Source organism: Festucalex cinctus, chromosome 15 (genome assembly GCF_051991245.1).
Source record: "Festucalex cinctus isolate MCC-2025b chromosome 15, RoL_Fcin_1.0, whole genome shotgun sequence".
Classification (NCBI taxonomy): domain Eukaryota; kingdom Metazoa; phylum Chordata; class Actinopteri; order Syngnathiformes; family Syngnathidae; genus Festucalex; species Festucalex cinctus.
Window position 1 is genome coordinate 27,199,384 of NC_135425.1, and position 16,777 is coordinate 27,216,160.

The 16,777-nt window shown below is 41.3% G+C and overlaps 3 protein-coding genes and 2 non-coding genes across 11 annotated transcripts in view; all 5 read right to left on the reverse strand.

The window, feature by feature from the left end:
• abraxas1 (abraxas 1, BRCA1 A complex subunit) overlaps window positions 1–7,289 on the reverse strand; it is a 25,212-nt gene extending 17,923 nt beyond the window's left edge. For 3 of the 4 annotated variants that reach the window (XM_077496781.1, XM_077496780.1, XM_077496778.1), the window contains exon 1: window positions 6,912–6,933. The gene's annotated coding sequence lies outside the window, so the exon portion shown is untranslated. Of the gene's footprint in view, window positions 1–6,911 lie in introns of all 4 variants that reach the window. The other variant, XM_077496779.1, reaches the window with a different exon arrangement.
• A 1,129-nt stretch (window positions 7,290–8,418) lies between these two features.
• nkx6.1 (NK6 homeobox 1) lies at window positions 8,419–11,836 on the reverse strand. Of its 2 annotated transcripts, none has more exons than XM_077497494.1 (3): window positions 10,875–11,836; window positions 9,623–9,798; window positions 8,419–8,981 (listed from the first exon to the last, which is right to left on the reverse strand). In XM_077497494.1, exons 1-3 carry the CDS (start codon window positions 11,554–11,556, stop codon window positions 8,571–8,573), a joined length of 1,269 nt encoding a protein of 422 aa, XP_077353620.1. In that variant the 5' UTR covers window positions 11,557–11,836; the 3' UTR covers window positions 8,419–8,570. The 2 variants fall into 2 exon arrangements, with proteins under 2 accessions (XP_077353620.1, XP_077353621.1); XM_077497495.1 differs by having other exon boundaries at window positions 8,419–8,947; window positions 10,875–11,824.
• Window positions 11,837–13,636: 1,800 nt separating this feature from the next.
• Window positions 13,637–16,333, reverse strand: rpl17 (ribosomal protein L17). 3 transcript variants are annotated; one of them, XM_077498083.1, is made up of 7 exons: window positions 16,264–16,333; window positions 15,761–15,810; window positions 15,518–15,558; window positions 15,303–15,437; window positions 14,950–15,048; window positions 14,311–14,502; window positions 13,637–13,723 (listed from the first exon to the last, which is right to left on the reverse strand). In XM_077498083.1, exons 2-7 carry the CDS (start codon window positions 15,798–15,800, stop codon window positions 13,676–13,678), a joined length of 555 nt encoding a protein of 184 aa, XP_077354209.1. In that variant the 5' UTR covers window positions 15,801–15,810; window positions 16,264–16,333; the 3' UTR covers window positions 13,637–13,675. The 3 variants fall into 3 exon arrangements, with proteins under 3 accessions (XP_077354209.1, XP_077354210.1, XP_077354211.1); XM_077498084.1 differs by lacking the exon at window positions 16,264–16,333 and adding an exon at window positions 16,184–16,221; XM_077498085.1 differs by lacking the exon at window positions 16,264–16,333 and adding an exon at window positions 16,191–16,215.
• Window positions 15,209–15,274, reverse strand: LOC144002928 (small nucleolar RNA SNORD58). Its single transcript, XR_013278845.1, has one exon. It is a non-coding gene; the product is annotated as a small nucleolar RNA SNORD58 (small nucleolar RNA).
• Window positions 15,652–15,717, reverse strand: LOC144002929 (small nucleolar RNA SNORD58). The gene has a single exon (XR_013278846.1). It is a non-coding gene; the product is annotated as a small nucleolar RNA SNORD58 (small nucleolar RNA).
• Window positions 16,334–16,777: the final 444 nt, after the last annotated feature.

Here is a 16,777-nt window from a genome sequence, read left to right on the forward strand (position 1 = left end):
AAAACAAAATACCACATTAGTTTTGTAGAAATAAATAGCTTTTGTACATTTATACATATGATTCCTCAATTTTATGAATCAAGTAAATTGATTTATTAATTTTAAGTAATTACCAGTTTGAGTAAGTTAAACTTAGTTATAATTCTAATAAACCACTTCAAATTTTTCAATTACTTGTGTTGGTCAATGGGGGGTCGGGGTGGGGGGGTTAATCATCAGTTGCTTAATTATAATTATTTAATAAAAAAAAATATATAAAAAATGGACCTGAACTTCAATTGCATGATTGAAATCAGCAACATTTGAGCGATCGTTCCAAACGAGAACACGAAACTTTTCGATGCCGCTGACCATGATGACGATGATGATGAGGATGATGATGAAGATGACAACGACGACTATTATGCGGCGTTTGAAGCGCAGCCGTTGTCGGGTCAGAGGTGAGAGGTCGCAGCGATGAGGAACAGGAAGCTGATGAATAATTGAACTTTCACTCAGGACGGAATATGAACGCGAGCGAGCGAAAGCCTCCTCGTGGACGATGAGGAAGATTGTCACATGAATGTTTGATAACGTGTCACACGCGTGCCGACGCCGCCCGCCCGCCTTCGTTATGCACAAATTGCCGACAAAAACGTCGCTCGAGCGTGCGTTGACGAGCGGGCGACACGAGACATTCCTTCTCGTGACTTCAAAGGTCAAAAGGTCAACCGCAAAACGACCATTTTTTTTCTCCCCTCCATCGATGCGAGCGATCTGCGCGTCCAATCCCTGTGGCAGCAAAGCATGACCGACCGCCTTCCACCCATTTTCAGTCAAATTGTCAAGAAATGCGAAAAACAAAACTGAATGGAAATGCGAGAAATTCAAAAAAAAAAAAAATAAAATATTTTGGCTCTGAGAACAGGTTTTGCGAATAAACGCTGATGTCGCACGTTAACGTTAACGATAACACGATTATCGATATATTGCTCAGGTCATAAATCCACGATCATCTACCATAAAACTAATAATAATAATAATAATAATAATAATAATAAATAAATAAAAATGAAATAAATAAATAGCAATAAAAAATAAATAAAAAATAATTACAAAAAATAATAATAAAATAAATATAATATAAATATATAATATAATTTATATATTTTTTTTAGTCACTTATTTATTTATTTTGAATTTTGGCTCCACCCCTTATGGAGGACCAAAACTGCCAAAATTCAAAATAAATAAATGAATAAATAAATAAATAAGTGACTAAATAAGTAAATAAATACAAATAAATAAATAAATGAAGGACTAAAAGGGAAAATAAAAACAGGTATAAAAAATAAATAAATATAAATGTATTTGTTTTTTCTTATTTTTATTTTTTAGGATATCATTTTCAAATTATATTTTTTTTATATCCGTTTTTATTTTCACTTTTAGTCATTTATTTTGAATTTTGGCAGTTTTGGTCCTCCATAATATGGGGTGGAGCCAAATTTCAAAATAAATAAATGACTAAATAAATAAATAAGCGACTAAATAAATAAATAAAAATAAATAAATAAAGGACTAAAAGTGAAAATAAAAACGGTTATAAAATAAATAAATAAAAATGTATTTTTTTATTATTTTATTTATTTTTTGGGATATTTTCAAATTATATTTTTTTTATATCTGTTTTTCTGTTCACTTTTAGTCATTTATTTATTTTGAATTTTGGCAGTTTTGGTCCTCCATAAACTCAAAATAAATCAATATTTGTTGTTCTTTTTATTTCCATTTATATTGTTCGTTTTGGATATAATTTTCAAAAGATGTATATTTGTATTTAGAGTTGTCGTCATGTATTTATTGATTTGGCGACTGGTCAATTAGCGCTCCATCGCGAACACGTGCTCCTTAATTAGCGAGCGCCGCTTAACAGGCGCGTTAATTAAGAGGCGCTGACCCGACGGCGCGCGCGTCGCCTTCGCCGCCGCCGGCAGGCGCCCCCGTTTTGCATATATTCAAATGAGCCCCGTTGCCGCGGCGACCGGGAACCGTTAATTAAGCGCGGCGCTGGGCGAGCGAGTGCTGCCCCCTGTGGGCGGCGCCGTTTGACGTCGCTCGCTCGCTCGCTCGCCGGCTCCATTCATCACTCGGCGTGCGCCGACAGTGACGGATGGTCCCGAATGGGGGGCGGGAGGGGCGACGCCCCCTCCGCTACGGCCACGCTGACAGGCGAGCGACACGCGGGTCTCGCTAGCGAGCGCGGCCATTAATAATGTCGGGGGCTTTACGCAGCTCCGACGTGTCGGGCCTGTCGTGTCGCGTCGCGTCGCCGTCGTCGTCGTCGGCGTGCGGTCGCAGTCACGGCGAGTGATCTTTAATCAAGTGAGCGGCGAACGAGCGCTAATGAAAAGATGGCGCCCAAATTGGAGGCGCGCGCTCGCCGATGCGTGCCGACGACCCCATCTGTGGCTCCTTGTGACCTGGCGGGAAATTGTGTGCGCGTCTCCCAGACAAGGCGTGAATAGGCCCCTCCCCTTTGGCTCATTGATTGCTGTGTTGGCGAAACAATGACACCTGCTGCCTTTGTTGCACTGGCGGTCCGATGAGGACGTCACGCGTGCACGTCTCCCGATTTCAAAGCTCAATTAGTGTTGAAACCCTGACGGCCATTTTTAGAAGCCCCGCCTCCAGTTGGAAAGACGTTTCAACTCTGATCCCTGTTTTCAAACCCTACTTTGAAATCGGAACTCTTGAACAAAATTAAGGCTTTCAACTTATGCACTTTTCATGTATTTTTACTTTTAAAAAATTATATTTTATAATTATATAACTTAGCACTATTATTACTTATTATTTTTTTATTTATTTTTACTTATATAAATTATATAATTATATAACTTACAACTATTAATTGTTAATTTTTAATTTAATTTGACAACTATATAATTTATAACTTACTATTGCTTATTATTTTTTAAATATTTTTACTTATTATATAAAGTATATTATAGAATTTTATAACTTTACTATTAATACTTATTCATTTTTCATTTATTTTGACTTATTTCTTATTACATAAATTATTTTATATAACTCATACTTACTACTATAACTTATTTTATTTTATTTATGTATTTATTTGTTTGTTTTTTATATAATGATATTATTATTTTAATCCCACAAATAGCAACGACATCTCCTGATCCAACCACAAAAGGGCAACTTAGAAATGATTAACTTATTACCATTCCTTATTCCATCCATTTTCTTGACCGCTTCTTCCTCACAAGGGTCGCAGGGGGTGCTGGAGCCTATCTCAGCTGGCTTTGGGAAGTAGGCGGGGCATTACTTGTGACTTTTCCTTATTGGGGTTCGGTTGTTAAAAATTCGCTGTTTTGAAACGAGGACGAGGCTTTCAAATGGAGGCTTTTCAACTGGGGGCGGGGCTTCAAAAAAACAGGACAAACAAACGTTTGTTGCCTTTGTGGTGACCTTGTGGACACAAAAAAGAAAAAAAAAAAAGTTGCATGCAAATCAGGACGCCAAGCGTTGAAAAAAAAAAAAAGCTGAAAAAGCTTTCGAGTGCTTTCCAATCCAATTGTCACGTTCACGCTAATGGGCGGCTAATCCGGCGCTGCGTGTCGTTAGCGGGGAGGCGGAGCTTGTCATAATCACATTGCGCCGAGCTAATTGACTTAAAAAGTGCCCTTTGCTAACTGCCCGCTAATGCTAATTTGTCCGTCCGTCCGTCCGTCCGTCCGTCCGTCCGTGCCGGGCGACCTTCAGCCCGACGTGTCCTGTACAAGTCGCCACGCGCTAGGCTAACGGCGTGCTAGCCACTTTCAATGTTCAAAAACGTCACGTTGGACCACGTTTGCAATATGACAACAGCAACGCAACTTTTGGTTGTTCAACTGATGAGTCAACACAAGAAAACAAAAAACAAAAAAAAGAAAATGGGAAACTCTTCAAGTTGCTGAAAAAAACAATGAGAAGAAGAAGAAAAGGAAAAATAAGATAAAGAAAAAGAAAAAAGAAAAGGAAAAAGAAAAAAGAAAAAAGAAAAAAATGAAAAAAGAAAAAGAAAAGGAAAAATGAAAAAGAAAGAATAACAAAAAAGAAAAAAAGAGAAAAAGAAAAAGGAAAAACGAAAAGTAAAAAGGAAATAAAAGAAAGAAAATGAAAGAAAAAGAAAAAAGAACAAGAAAGAAAAGGAAAAATAAAACCAATGTCGTTCACGCGATGTGATTGACGAGCGCAAGCGAGGCGCAATTAGCGGCCATTAGCCTCAATTAGCCCGGATTGGCGCCCGTCGCCACGACAACGGTGGCCCGCCACTTTTGTCTCATTTGTAAACATTGCCACATGAGCGAGACCCCGCCCGCCCGCCACAGCACGCCGCCGCCGCCGAGACCACCGGGGACCATCGGGACCATCTGCCTCAACTTCCCTTTAACTAAGCCGCCGCCCACTTCCTTTAACTCGCCCGCCGCCATCTGCGTTTGCTCTTTTGTGCCGCCAGCTGTGCACGCACCAACAACCTGTTAGCGGCGCTCATTTATTCATTGCCTTTTTTACTCACACACACGCTGTGACCTCTGAACCCCGACATCCTTTTACTCGCTACGCTGAAACACCAACTGCCAGCAAGTATCGCCTTGTAACCACGGCAACGTGCCATCAATACGATGAGTGCTGGTCACATGACTTCCCGACTTTCACCCTCAGGCTAACATGCTAACTAGCATTAGCGACATTTTTTTTAAATGACCATGTATTGCGCCGTTTTTGTTTTGTTTTGTTTTTTTAAAACGTCAGTGTAGTAAGATAAATAAAAAATAACAGAGTAAGACGTTTATTTTATTATTACTATTTAAAAAAATAATTCATTAATGCCCCCCCCCCAAAAAAAGACCATTTATAGTAGCTGTCTTTTTTTTTTTTTTTTTTTTTTTTAATGGTCATGTACAGTAAAGCGTTTTTAAATCCATGTACAGTATTTAAAAATCAGGCATTTATCATATTTTTACAAATGAGCATGTAGAATAAGGCTGTTTTTTTGTTTTTGTTTTTTTTGGTAAAGGACAATGATAAAGTAATGTGCTTTTTTTTTTTTTACGAAGAAGTTAAAACAACCATTTATAGTAAAGCTTTTATTTAAAAAACAAAAAATAAAAATACCATGTAGAGTAAGGCGTTTTTTTTTTTTTTTTTTTTTTAAACAATTTATAGTAAGATCTTTTTTAACAACCATTTATTGTAAAGCTTTTATTTTTTGGGGGGGGGGGGGGGGGATGACAATGGCCTTGTTTCCCAAAAACGATGATAATAACGATGATTTTATTTTTTTTTTTAAATTAAACTTGAAGCCAACAAATTAACAGCTCTTGATAAGAGCATCATCTGCACTTTTTGATTTTTTTTTTTTACATTTTTTTCTACATAGTAGTGAAGTGTGGGCGGAGTCACGTGACGCTGCCAAAAAAGGGGGTGTGGTTTGGGCCCAATCAGTGCTAATTGGGACCTTTGAGAGCCATTTTTTTGTTGATGATGGCGAGGGCGGCCGATGCAAATGTTGCTCTCCCCAAAATCCGGTTTAATTTCCATAAAAGCTTCCGGAAGCTTCTAAATCCTCCATTTAGCAAATCAAAGACATCTGAGACATTGATCCCGCGATACGGATGCCTGTCAGGAGCCTCGGCGCTCATTAGCATTACAATCACACACGCACGCACACACACACACCAAAAAAAAAAAAAAAAAACTCAAACATTCACATACATGCACACACCCACAAATAAGCCAACAGACACACAAATGCACACACACTCACACACTCACACAAAGCTTAGTGATGCTAACGAGTCTTTGATGTGATCAACATCAACCGCAAGGTTGTCCCATTTCCCAGGATGCATCAGTTGCGCCAATCAAAGCGTGACCTGATGTCATGCCGCATGCCAAGATGGCGCCAACGGCGGCCGCGGCAACACGGCGACGTCGTCAGCGAGCGCACAGGAAGTAGCCGAGCGGCGGCAGGAAGTGGGTCGCATGCAACCAGGAAGCAGTCAGGATGGGAAGAAAGCGAGTAACGTCGGTCGGTCGGTCGGTCATCGGGTCGCGAGTTCACGAGGTCGGGTTGTGGCGGCGGCGTGGGCGGGGCTTATCGATCCCGGTGAGTGCCTCTTGCCAAAAAGTCAAAGGTGAGAGTTCCTCCAAAAAGCTTTTAAAAGCGGCGATCAGCCTGATCAATACGGCCAGACCGCAAGCTAGCACCTGTGATGTCATCCGGTGTCATGTGACCCCGGCACGCCAGAAAGGACACCAGATGTTTGGAGCTAATGCTAATGCTAGAAGAAGAAAAAAACTAGCCTCTTTTCGTCATCTCAGCGGATTGACTTTTGACTTTTTTCTACAGTAGAAGCATTTGAGCCTGACGGATGCGATGCTAACGTCTGACGCGAGTGCGTCACTTTAGCATGTGACTTTAGCGCATGTTGTCAACGAAAGGGTTAATGGACTTCATTTGCCCAAGTAAAAAAAAAGTGCTAATTAGCATTTTAGCTTGCTGTTAGCATGGGGCTAGCATGTCTTGATGATGAAAAGATACATTTATACTGCATACTTTTGTGAGCACTGCAGCATGTCGCTAGCGTAGCATCACGTTAGCATGTGCCACGCAAAACAAACGCACACAACAAAAACATCAACGCACAATCACAAATGTGAAGACAAGAAAACATTGCTAACACAAAATACACTTAGAAAGGTACAAAAAAAAATAGCACACGTCACACAACCAACATACGCAAACGCACGTAGACACTAAACACACAAAAACAAAAACACGCCGTTGGGCTGCTTGACTTTTGTTGCCACAACGAGTCACAACAAACTGTCACTATCTGTTAGTATTTTTAACGTCTTACCATGTTAGCGTCTTGCTTGGCGGTGAAGGGCAGGGGGCGGGGCCACCGCCAAATGTTTCGCTATCACTTCCTGGGTGTTTGCCCCGCCCACCCACGTCCTAACGTCACCGCCTACTTTATCTTCACCCGTTGCCCGCTGCTGTGTTTGTGTCTCGTCTTGCTAAAAAAAAAAAAAAGCGCTTGATGATTTACATAAAGATAAACGAGGGCTCGGCGCCTTGACGTGACTTTTAAAAGATGATTGAGGGCGTTATTAGGGCCGCGCTAACAGGTTATTGTAGTGCGGCGGCTAAACGCTTAATAGCCAGCAGCCGCACAAAAGACTCGCGCTGACCTTTCATTACTTAGCCCCGCCCCCCCGCCGTCCATCCGTCACCCGCGGGCCGCGACCGCGAACGCCGCCGACGCCATCCATCACTTTTTCACGGCGCGGGGTGAGGGAGGAGGAGGAGGAGGAGGAGGAGGAGGAGGGGGCGGGGCCGAGCCATCGTGTGACAAGATACACACAAAAGCAACAATGAAGGCAAGATAAGAGTCAGGACACGCCCACACAACAAATGGCCAACAGGTGCCACATTCGCCAACCGCTAACAGGTGGCAACCAATCAAGTCAATAACAACACTTTTTTTTTTTTTTTGTCATAAGAATTTTCGATTTAAAATGTCAACGTTTTTGTTTCATTTCCATATTTCATGTCACAATTTATTGTGTTTTTCCATCGTTAAAAGGCCAACAAGACGTTTTATGAAACTCCCACAGATATTAAACATTTGTTTGTTTGTTTGTATCATTTGAGAAAAGGAGCGGCGGCCATTTTGCGAACAATTTCTTTCAAACGTTTTTGAGGAAAAAAAAAAAAAAAAAAAAGGCAAAGTTATATTCAACAAAATATTGGCTCCAATATTAATGTTGCGTTTCTTATTGAATGTAAATAAATTAAAAACAGTCATAGACTAAATGTTTCTATCCGTGTATTGTCATGATTTTTTTTATTTATTTGTATTTTTATTGATTTATTTTATAATTTTATTAATTTTTTTATAAATGCGATGGCAATGACGTCATCGGAATTCAAAGCGTTGGCGGCCACTTTTGTCCAAATTCATTAAAAAAATTTTTTTTCTAAAAATCAATAATTTGCTTTTCATGCCCGTGACCTGATGACGTCAGCAGGGCGTCAATAATTGTTCAAACTTTCGTTATTATTATCATCATTATTATTAACATCAGTGTTATTTTTTTATTTTTTATTTTTTTTTGGGGGGGGGGGGGGTTGAGAATATAAAAATGTCGAAAAAAATAAATACATTTCAGCAACTTTTTTGCTAACGAGACACAGCCCATGTTTTTCGATAAGCATATTTCATTTTGAATAATTGTGTAATTTTATTTTATTTTTTTAAATCATGTCATTGAGCAGTTTTTTGTTTACGAACGCAAGTCATGTGATTCAATAACATAATCATCATATTTTGTATATAATAATAATAATAATAATAAAGTTGGTCGTATAGTAAAGACTGTTTATTGAGTGAAAGTGCTGACGTTACATGAATTAAATTAAATCCACGTGTTGCGTTCACGTGTCTGTACACGCATAAGAATATTTGTCAGAATAACAATCATCATCATAATAATTAATAAAAGAGGACGTGTTCCTATTTACAGTCCCAAAAGTATTTACAAGCCAAACGAACTGAAAAAGTCTTTTTTGTTTTGTTTTGTTGAGTTTTTAGGAGGAGGAGGAGCCGCCTCGCTCGGGCGCGTGCACGACGACGAGCGCGTGCTTGTGAAGGAGGCCGTTGAGGTGGGGCGGCTCGTGGCGGCGGTGGTGCCGGGGGGCGTGGTCGGGGTCCAAGGGTTTGTCGTAGTCGTCGTCGTCGTCGTCGTCGTCGTCCTCGTCGTTGTTGTTGTCGTCGTCCAGGTCCGTGCTGACCTTTAACCTTTCCGTCTGCGAGTCGTGCTTCTGCTTGGCGGACGCCATCTCGGCCGCGTGCTTCTTGCGCCATTTTGTGCGACGGTTCTGGAACCACACCTGAGCACGCACAAGCACGCACAAGCACGCACACCTGTGTGACATATTTGGCTTAAATGGGGAAAATAAAAAATAAATAAATAAATAAATACTTTTTTTTTCCCATAGCGAGAGTTTGTGGATTGCTTTAGATGTAAAAAAAATAAATAAATCCATCCATTTTCTTAACGCCTTATTCCTCACAAGGGTGCTGGAGCTTATGATGTTATATTATAATTATGAATGATAATAATAATAATAATAATAATAATAATAATAATTGGACTGTCGTGCTACCACATCAAAATTTGACAAACACTGATGCATTTGTACAATAATAATAAAATAATAAAGAAATAATAATAATAACAATCATAATAATAATAACAAAAATCTTAATATTATTTTGATGTCATGCATCTGACAAGCACTGATGCATTTGTACAATCCTAATAATAATACTAATAATAATAACAATAATATTTTGATGTCGTGCACCACGACATCAAAATCTGACAAACACTGATGCATTTGTACAATCCTAATAATAATAATAATAATCAAATGTAAATCTCTACATTTCATTTGTGAATTTGTCACATGCAGGCCTGCATGGAGGCCATTTATTCTTTTCTTTTCTTTTTCTTTTTCTTTTGAATGCTTATTTCCGACTCGAGTGTTCCGTCGCCGGCTCACCTTGACTTGACTCTCGGTCATCCCCAGAGAAAAGGCGAGTCTCGCTCGTTCGGGTCCCGCCAAATATTTGGTTTGTTCAAAAGTTTTTTCCAGAGCGAAAATTTGCTGGCCGGAGAAAGTTGGTCGCGTGTGTTTGCGTTTGCCGTCTTTGCCCTCCACCAGCACGCAACTCTGCTCTGAAAACAAAAACAACGACATCAAACAGGAACACAAACATTAATCAAAGACGATCATCATCATCATCATCATCATCATCCCGAATGAAATATTGCCTCAACGACATTTTGATGAAGAGGAACTAGTTTCAGCACGCTTCATCAATTACTAACTTTGGATGAAAAACGTGTAAAACATCAGAAATTCTTCACATTTGCAAAAACATATTTTTCCACCTTAAGCACCTTCTGACATTTTTTTTTTTGGAAATGTGAAGTGCATCACAAAAACAATTTATTATTATTATTATCATCATCAATTATTTGTCGCTATTGATGGTGAATTTTTTCCCGTTCTTTTGCCCACTAGGTTTTTAATAAACCACCGTTATGATTATGACTCATTAAGATGTGAGAAAGTGTTTCATCGCCATTCTCGGTTCATTCATTCTTTTTTTTGCTCACTGGGCAGCAGTTTTTTTTCAACAACAAAAAATGACATTAAACATTATTATTATTATTATGATTATTATTTTATTGTGAATAAGAATTGTAAAATCGTTTCTCAAAAGCAGCTGTCAAAACAAATCAGAATTCATAAATATGAAAGAAAAAAATACTTACTTTAGCTATTTACAACATTGTCGTTTGATTATGAAAGTAATTTTTATTGATCATAATCAGTATAATTTTAAATAGCATATATATTTTTTATATATGTATATATATTTATCATCACTTGCGTTTGCAACGAACAGACGTTCCTTCAAACACATCGTTTTTTTTAATTCAACATTTTTTTTAAATAAAAAACAAAAATAGCGTGAAAAGATTTTCGATCTACATCATAATTATCCAAATATAAATAAAGATCATCTTTGTCCATACAACTAGTGACAAACTTCGTCACCAGTAACTTTTTCTGTTCATTATTTGTAAAAGCTTTCAAAAGAAAATGTATTGAATGTCATCTGAAATCATTCAAATGAGTGTTGAAAACATTTTCCTCAACAAGTCTATAAAATAATAATAAAAAAACGTCATCATAATAATAATAATAATAATAATAATAATAGTGAGAGGCCATGCAGACTCACGCGGCGAGCAGGCGAAGCGCGCGTCCCTCCAGTGCGCCCCCTGCACGACCCCCGGCCAGAAAAAGGGGGTCCTGCCGGGCAACTCGCTCAGCGGCTTCATCGGGTACCGGACCATGGCGGCGGCGGCTGCGGCCGCGGGAGAGAAGTAGAATCCGGCCGAGGGCGGCGCCGCCTGCGCCGGCGCCGGCGGGCTGAGGCTGCCGCCGCCTCCGCCGCCGCCGCCGAAGCGCGGCTGCTGAAGGGCGCCCAGGACCCCCAGGGAGGCCGCGGAAGGGGCCGCGCGGGGCCGGTTCAGGATGTCGTTGATGCCGTGGGGCGTCGCCGACGAGCACAGCTGCGGCGGCGGCGGCGAGCCCACGAGGCCCGACGACTTGAGGCCCGGCGACGACGAGGGCGAGCTGGTGGCCGGGGACGAAGCGGCGGAGGCGGCGGCGGCGGCGGCGGGCGCCAGCGGGTACGCCGGGTACTGCGTCGACTGACACTGGGAGCGGGAGCCGGGCCGCGGCTGCGACTGCGACTGCGACTGCGGGCTGCCGTTCACGTCGGCCGCCATGCTGCTTAGGGCCGCCAGTGGGGGCGTGAGGCGAAGAGGAAGAGGAGGAGGAGGAGGAGGCGAGAAGCCGCCGCCGCCGAGGCGGGACGAGGCGTCCTGCATCATCATCCCGGGAGCCGCCGCGAACATCGCCCGCTACAGCCTGCGGAGCCGACGACAGGGGCAAAGTCTGCCCGCGCCGCCCCGGCCCGCCAAAAGCGAGCGAGCGAGCGACCGCCCGCCGCGGCTGGGGTAGGGAGGGGGCGGGGGGGTGGGATGGTTTTTTTTATTTTGTTTTGGGGCGTTTGGAGACAAGCAAGAAGAAGGAGATGAGGCCTCCTTCAACAAGTTGGCAAAAGTGACAGCCCAGCTGGAGCCAATCTTCCACTCCTTCGCGCTGATTGGGCCGCCTCCCCGTGACGTCACGCCGCACGTCGGCATCCGTAATCGTGAGCGGCGTCAAAAAAAAAAAAAAGTCATTAGTAAGTAAGTAGAAGCGGAAACTCACGAGCGCGCTACGGGACACTTTCGAAAGAAAATTCGAGCAGGACAGGAAGCAAAAAAAAAACAAAAAAGTTACAGCAACTCCTTCACAATAATAAATGTCATCACGTGATGACTTTCCTTCACAATAAGTCATCAACTCGTCGTTTACTTTACGACATTGTTCTCATGTCTGATGTCTCCCTCATCGTTATCAAGACTTTCAAGCTTCTTGCTAGCTTGGATCACCTGTGTTGGCTGAGGGAGACATGGAAAACAGGCCGGACCGTGTTTGACAACCACTGAACACGAATGAAAGTCATCAAGTCCGTTTAGGATACGCTTCCTTCAAAATAAAAGCAAATCTCTGTGTAGAGCGTGTTTCTTTCAGTAAAACAAAACAAGATGACTTTCCTTCAAAGTAAAAGGGAGTTACCCCAGAATTAAAAGAGCAAAATTAAAAGGCAGATTATGGGATGGCGAATCCCCTCAGAATAAAAGTCACCGTCAAACGTCTTTCAAACAGTCATTGCCGAACATGTTTTCTTTGACTTAAAAGTCATTGTCGGGCGTTTCCTTTACAATAAAAGTCCACAAGTCTTAAGAGTTCTCTTCCTTCAACGTAAAACTTTGCAGGTCATGACATTTGAGCGCCTTTCTTTCCCGCCAAAATGTCTGGACAGAGAGGTTTCCTTCAAAATAAGCCATTTCAACAACATTCCGTTCAAAATAAAAGCGTGTCGATGTTGGGCGGAATTCTGCGTGTAATGGAAACAGTCAGCGAGGAAAGTCAAATTGAATGGAAAGTCATTTGCTCGTCTCACATTCCGTCGTCATTGCCAATTCGCGATACGGTGGCGCCACCTGGTGGCAACAAGGCGTCGCTGCACCATACCAAACGGACCAAATTGTATTTTACGATCTCCTTCGATTGAAAAATATTAACAAGTTATCATACTTCGTTGTTACCGTCGAATTCATTCGGATTGGATCATCATCACCAATATGAAAAGGATCATTTCAAGTACTGGAAGTTTTTTTTAAAATTTATTGTGGTTTGGATGACCCACTCTTTGTACGAGACACGTCCTTCAAAATAAGATCTTTCAAACAGGACGACAGTCCTTCCAAATAGAATTCAAAGTCGTTACAGACTTTCCTTTCACAATAAAAGGCATTATCAATTCATTGGAGGACTCACTTCCTTTTTAGAATGTCATCAAGTCGCTACTAGTCTAGTTGCTACTTCAAAATAAAACTCGCTGGAGGATGATTTTCAAGTCCTTGCAAAATACATCCTGTTTTCACTTGATATCGTCCCTTCAAATCAACACAGGAAGATAAATAAATAAAAGTCACAACAGGAAGTCATGTCAAGTCATCGTCATTGCGAAGCGCTTGCAACATTGCAGGATGTGCTTTTTCAAAATGTAATCGACACGCTTCCTTCAAAGTAAAGCCGTCAAGACGAGTTTCCTTCACAATAAAAGTCATCACACTGCAAGTTGAATTATGTGCACATAGTAAACCTGATTTCACTTTTCCGACACAATTAAGTTCAGGTGAATCCAATATTTTCACCCGCTTATAGATTGGAATCATTTGGGGGGCGTGGCTTCATCTCTTCGTCTCCCTAGTCAACCAACAGAAGAGGATATGATCACGCTTTCGCGTGACATTGCCGTTTTTCTCCATAAACCTTCGACAACAATTTGAGGGGAAAAAAATGGAGACACACAGCAAGGAATTGGTGTCAAGAAGGTTTTGTTTGGATTTTTATTGCAAATTACTCGCGTGACATCAACTTCTGCTTCTTCAGCTTCTTCTGGGACACCTGCGCACACACGCACAAACAAAACATGCATGTAACCACGGTGGCCATTGTGACATCAGAAAACTGATTGGTCAGGTGGCATTTTCCAGTGTTTTCATTGGTAGATCCAAAAGGTGTCTTAAGTAGTCGTCATGGCAACACCCAACTTACATTCGAGCAGAAACTCGTCATTAAAAAAAAAGCCAAACAAAAATTGAATAAAAGCTATAAAATATATATAATACAAATAAATAAATAAAACAAATAAAATATATATAATAAAATACAATAAAATATCCATGAAGTGAGCCTTTAAGGGGCGGGGTCCACTGAATGATGTGAATAACTTTTTGTTTTGTTTGAATGTTAGCATTAGCGCATGATCTGGTACATTTTTGTTGCTAAACATAAAGTCATCGCTGTAACAGTAACTAAGTACAGGGTCCAAGTATTTGTACCTCAAATCGATTTGTCACCTTTAAGTACAATTTTGAAGAGGTCCGGTATCTCAACATCAGTCCAGCAAACACTTTCATGCTCGACTTGTACGTTTTTTTTCCCTTTTGGTCGCACGCGCGTTTCGAGCAGCGGCTCGGGCCGAGTCTCACCTTCTTCTTCTGCGCCACCTCCTCCTCGGGCTTGGGGACGATCTGCTCCTTCTCGGTGAGGATCATCTCGATGTGGCACGGCGAGCTCATGTAGGGGTTGATGCGGCCGTGGGCGCGGTACGTGCGCCGGCGCATCTTGGGCGCCTTGTTCACCTGGATGTGCTCGATCACCAGCGAGTCCACGTCCAGACCCTTTTTTTGCATCAACGACAAGAAGAAAAAAACTAATTAGGGCTGCGCAAATATTTTACATATCATCACTTTTTTTGGGGGGGGGGGGCTGCCAAACAAGAAAATATTCAAATATAAAAAAGTATTTAAGACAACAAAAAAAACTATTTGAATGAAACACTATTTATGCAATTTACTTTTGGATGAAACTAAATTCATTCAATTTGTTCTTTTAAAATAAAATGGTGCAAATACATTTAAGCAACTCAAAATTAGCATTTTTTTTTACGATTTTGTAATTGTGGAGTGTAATCATTGCAATTGTAATTGAATTTCAGTTAACTGCACTGGCCTAAAAATTAGATGCGTCATTGCGTTGAATACGGAAATGAGCGATTTGATTGTCAACGCACGATGACTGCGGGCGGGGTCTTTTTGCAAGGACAGCCTGTTGTCATGGCAACCAACCTTGAGCTCAGCGTTGCTCTCGGCATTCTTGAGCATGTGCAGCAGGAACTCGGCGCTCTTCTTGGGCCAACGGCCCTGCGTCCAGCCGAACTGTTTGGCCTGGAGGAGGAGAAAAAAATAATGGTGAAGGAACATTTTTAAAAATAGTGAGGGGAAAAAATATGGTGAGGGAAAAAAAAAAAAAAAAAAAAAAAAAAAGTTGGCGAGAGGAGAAAAAAAAAAAAAAAAAGTGAGACCACAAGGCTCCACCTCGTCGGCGACCGCTCAGACCACAGTTTAGTTTCATTATGAATCCAAAGGTGTCCTAAGAAGGTCATCACAGCGGCCGCCATCACTCCTCTCCTCTCCCTCACCTGAGCGCACCTGCCCACGCCGCCATTGTAGCGCCTGAAGGGGACACACTGGTGCTTGACCACGACGTCCCGCAGGTACTTGTTGGCCTTGCGGATGTGCATGCCTTTGATGGCCTGCGCCGTCTCACGCGTGTTCTGCAAACATCAATGTTTTCACTTTCACAACTTTCAAAATGCATAAAGGAAATTTGACTGAATTGAATGTCGGGGCTCACCTTGAAGTGGACTCGCAGGTTGGAGCCTCTCGACTTGCATGCTAGGAGGAAAAACAAAAACAAAACAAAAAAAACGCTGTCGTGAGCAAGGTGTTTATTTTATTTTGACAGTTATGTAGATCAATAATTTGGAAGGCGCTCAGTCATCACAGTTTGTTTTCATGGGAATCCAAAGGTGTCCTAAGTAGTCATCAGCGTGCCAAGCATAAAAAAATTAAGAAAATGGCTTCCGCAAATACTCACACTTAGTGGGGTTCTCGGGGTCCAGAGAGTAGCGGACCATTTTCACACTTCTGGAAGCAAAAAAAAAAAAGATTAACAAAAAAGGGAAAATTAGTCAAAACACCTCCGCGGTCCACTAAGCCGCCATTAGCTCGTAACGCCGGTCAACTTCGTTCGGCGTCTTTACAAATGTTCCAGCACATAGCCAGTGTCGTTCACTACCAAAAAGACGGCAATGTTCATTTCCTAACATGTGCTAGAAGTTTCAATGAAACGTGAATCGGTTGACATGTAACGTGGAATTCAATCCAATGCGGACACAGCCAAAATGGCGGACCACGGCGAAGCGTTAACGTTTAAGACATTAAGACAACAAAATTCCGACATTTCAAACAAACTTGTGACATCAAGTCATGTGTTGGCGTGTTGCAAACAAAACGAGACCGTTTACAAAGTAGGATGTTGCGAATTTGTAGAAGATTTCAGATGGATTGCGTGGCTGCTCGTCAACTTGGCGTCCTTACCGAAGAGGCCGCGACGGGAAGAGGAAGAGGAAGAGGCGGGGACACCGTTGCGGGACTTGTGCGCCACTTTCTTGTCAGCGCAACCTGGTGGCCGGAGGACAGCACAACTTCATCTTTGACGACCTCCTTCCAATGTTTTTATCATCAGGTTTTTATTAAATCATGTGTACACAGCAAAAAATGTTATTCGTTTTAGTCTTTGGTAATTAATTAAATGAATGAGTCTTTGGGGCTGAATGTGATTATAAGTCGATTAATTTTGATATGAACCGGAATAAGGACGTTTGAAAGTGCCGCCATCTTGCAGAAGCCAATAGAAAAGCACCAAAAGATGACGTCGCTCCCATGTTGTTTTTGAAATATTGCTCACAGATAACACATATAAAAAAAAAAAAAAATCTGCAACTAAAACAAAGCATTTATTCAATAATTAAAACCAATAAGATCTAACAAAACCAACTTGAAAACTAATTCAATTAAAAAAACAAAATTCAAAACAAGCTAAAATGAAAAA

Bases quoted from the DNA above. Each gene is read 5' to 3' on its own strand.
- nkx6.1 (XM_077497494.1), bottom strand. From the start codon at position 11,556: ATGTTCGCGGCGGCTCCCGGGATGATGATGCAGGACGCCTCGTCCCGC. The intron at 9,799-10,874 runs GTGAGTCTGCAT...TTTTGTTTTCAG, and splicing joins GCGCTTCGCCTGCTCGCCGC to AGCAGAGTTGCGTGCTGGTG. The intron at 8,982-9,622 runs GTGAGCCGGCGA...TATGTCACACAG, and splicing joins TGACCGAGAGTCAAGTCAAG to GTGTGCGTGCTTGTGCGTGC.
- rpl17 (XM_077498083.1), bottom strand. From the start codon at position 15,800: ATGGTCCGCTACTCTCTGGACCCCGAGAACCCCACTAAGT. The intron at 14,503-14,949 runs GTTGGTTGCCAT...ATGCAAAAAAAG, and splicing joins AGAGCAACGCTGAGCTCAAG to GGTCTGGACGTGGACTCGCT. The intron at 13,724-14,310 runs GTGAGACTCGGC...GTGTGTGCGCAG, and splicing joins AGGTGGCGCAGAAGAAGAAG to GTGTCCCAGAAGAAGCTGAA.